The 2,493-nt window shown below is 28.4% G+C and overlaps 1 protein-coding gene across 1 annotated transcript; it reads right to left on the bottom strand.

Moving 5' to 3' along the window:
• Positions 1-1,848: 1,848 nt before the first annotated feature.
• Positions 1,849-2,493, bottom strand: LOC131599371 (uncharacterized). Its single transcript, XM_058871753.1, has 2 exons — positions 2,184-2,493; positions 1,849-1,986 (listed from the first exon to the last, which is right to left on the bottom strand). The coding sequence occupies exons 1-2, from the start codon at positions 2,455-2,457 to the stop codon at positions 1,937-1,939; spliced, it is 324 nt and encodes a 107-aa protein (XP_058727736.1). The 5' UTR covers positions 2,458-2,493; the 3' UTR covers positions 1,849-1,936.

Genomic DNA, 2,493 nt, shown 5'->3' with positions numbered 1-2,493 from the left:
GTCGTATTGGAATATTTGTTTGCGTATAACATGAATGTTATCTTGTGTCAATTTGATGGTTGTTTCGTTGAGCATATATGATAAATGACTATGTATGCCTTAATTGAGATTGATATTATTGTTGTCGGTAAGATGTTGAATGTTGTGAATAGTAGTAAGTGATATATGTTGAGAAGTGGTGACCGATGTATGATTATTTCTCCGCTTTGAATATTATCATACGCTTCTTTATAATGAATGATATCTCACCCTTTCTGTTTGAATGTTACCCTCCGTTGGTAATGTGCAGGTAATGACGCGGAGTAGTCGTGTACCTATAGCTCGAGTCGGTGTGTGTCGATGCTCTGATACGTAGCACTCGGGGAACGTTGGATTACTTGTTTATGTATTGGCTTCTTGTGTTTATCCTTGTTAAACTTGTCTTTATGTTATGCTGAGACTTATTAGATGTATCGTGCCCTGTTTGGCCGTGATATTATGAGTTGTATTGTTGTTGACATATGATTTTCCGCTGCGATGCAAGTACTTGATTGGCTGACAATGATTAATGATTTCGATATTGTTCTCCTACATGTGTGTTATGTATCTAAGTAATTGAGCATGATATACGTGTGTGATTTTGTTGTTTAAAAATGTGACGCTCCGAATCGTTATGTTCTATTTGCTTGAAATTTTGTACTCTGGTATTCCTCTTTATTGCGGGGTAGATTTGGGGTGTTACAGGTTGTCTCTCAGTAGGCTCTAGATACCATGTTGAAATACAAGAGACTAAGAGAAATTTGAAGAAACCGTGTGTTTTGTAAATCACTACGGAGACTTTATTATATATAGAGAGATTACAACTAAGTACATGATATAGTCGATGTGGGACTATTCTATATATAAATATTCTTAACACTATATATTTACAAATATCAACAATAACAATATGTAACTTTAAATTTTTGTTGAACTATCTATGTAATATCAATTTTTTATGATAAATCTATGCTTTGTTGCTTTGTTGTTATGAATTTTGTCTCATACATATTTTCGGATATGCATATCTGAAGACATATTTTTCTAAAAAAAAGAGTGACTTACACTTCTTTTTATTTTAAAAAAACAGGTGACTACGAATTTGCATATGCGAAGTCACATTTTTTTAGAAAAAGTGTCTTCGAATATGCATATCTGAATTATAAAAATAATTTGCGATTTTCACCGCGAGTATGTAAATAGATATATGGGTGCAATGAGAATTGCCCTAAAGTGTATCCATAACACTCAGGCCCATAAACTGGCATAAATGGCCATAAATGAAAACAATGGCATCCATATGGATCTGCCCATTCAAAATGTAATTCAAGCTTTTTATGTTGTTTATCAATAAAGAAGAAAAAATAAACTGTTTGATAGTGATAGCTCACACGTGTCAATATTGTCAATTTAATAATTTTTAAACTTAATTATTTTATAATTTTTATTATTATTATTATTATTATTATTATTATGTTAATATTATTTTTAAGAATTAATTTATAGTGAGGCAACTTAGTGAGTGTTTTCTTTGTCCAATACTTTAATGGGTAAAATTTTATTTCTTAAAATTGACTAATTAGAATATTGTAGATTGGAGTAACTAGTCAATGTAAAAAGTGTTTTAACTAAAAAAAATTAAATTACATTAAAACAGAGCTTAATTTCAAAACTGAAAAGTGAAAAAGAAATGGAAAATGACAATAACAAAATAGAATGAGAGAGAATGTTATTAAATTCAACATATTTTTCTCCATTTATTGAATGTTACATATTATTCTAGCGAGTATTAAACATTGACATTGTTCATAAACTCAATATATATATATATATATATATATATATATATATATATATATATATATATATATATATATATATATATATATATATATATATTTTGATTGTTACATATTGTCTAACAAGATTTCAAGCATGAATTAACGATTGCATTGACATCACGAGCATCTGAAAAAATATAATATAAAAGTTATTTAAAAACAACATTAATTAAATCAACACTACTATCATATTTTTTTAGATGTATTAAATAACTAATATATATATATATATATATATATATATATATATATATATATATATATATATATATATATATATATATATATATATATATATATATATATGGGAAAGTATGAGCATACCAGTTTTAATACTATTGAGTTTTGAATAAGCACAACCAGTAGTACATTGATATGCAGCTGGCGATGATATGTTATTGCATGCCAATCCACATCCAGCGACACATTCTACATACTTTAGTTCCTCATCCAATTTATTTGCACATTGTACAGCACACTTGGCAGCACAACGCACTATAGCGATAGGCCGAGTTGGAAGAGAATAACTAGCTTGTGCCAAAATGAACATAATTATTGTCATAATCACAGCAACATTTTTCATCACACTTCTTGCCATAATTCTTTCCTTGTATTAATGTTGTTTTACTCTTGA

This window comes from Vicia villosa, linkage group LG4 (assembly GCF_029867415.1).
Source record: "Vicia villosa cultivar HV-30 ecotype Madison, WI linkage group LG4, Vvil1.0, whole genome shotgun sequence".
NCBI classification, from domain to species: Eukaryota; Viridiplantae; Streptophyta; class Magnoliopsida; order Fabales; family Fabaceae; genus Vicia; species Vicia villosa.
Note: the sequence above shows the minus strand (reverse complement) of the source record. Positions and strands in the feature narration are given on the sequence as shown.

Bases quoted from the DNA above. Each gene is read 5' to 3' on its own strand.
- LOC131599371 (XM_058871753.1), bottom strand. From the start codon at position 2,457: ATGGCAAGAAGTGTGATGAAAAATGTTGCTGTGATTATGACAATAATT. The intron at 1,987-2,183 runs GTATGCTCATAC...ATATTTTTTCAG, and splicing joins ACTCAATAGTATTAAAACTG to ATGCTCGTGATGTCAATGCA.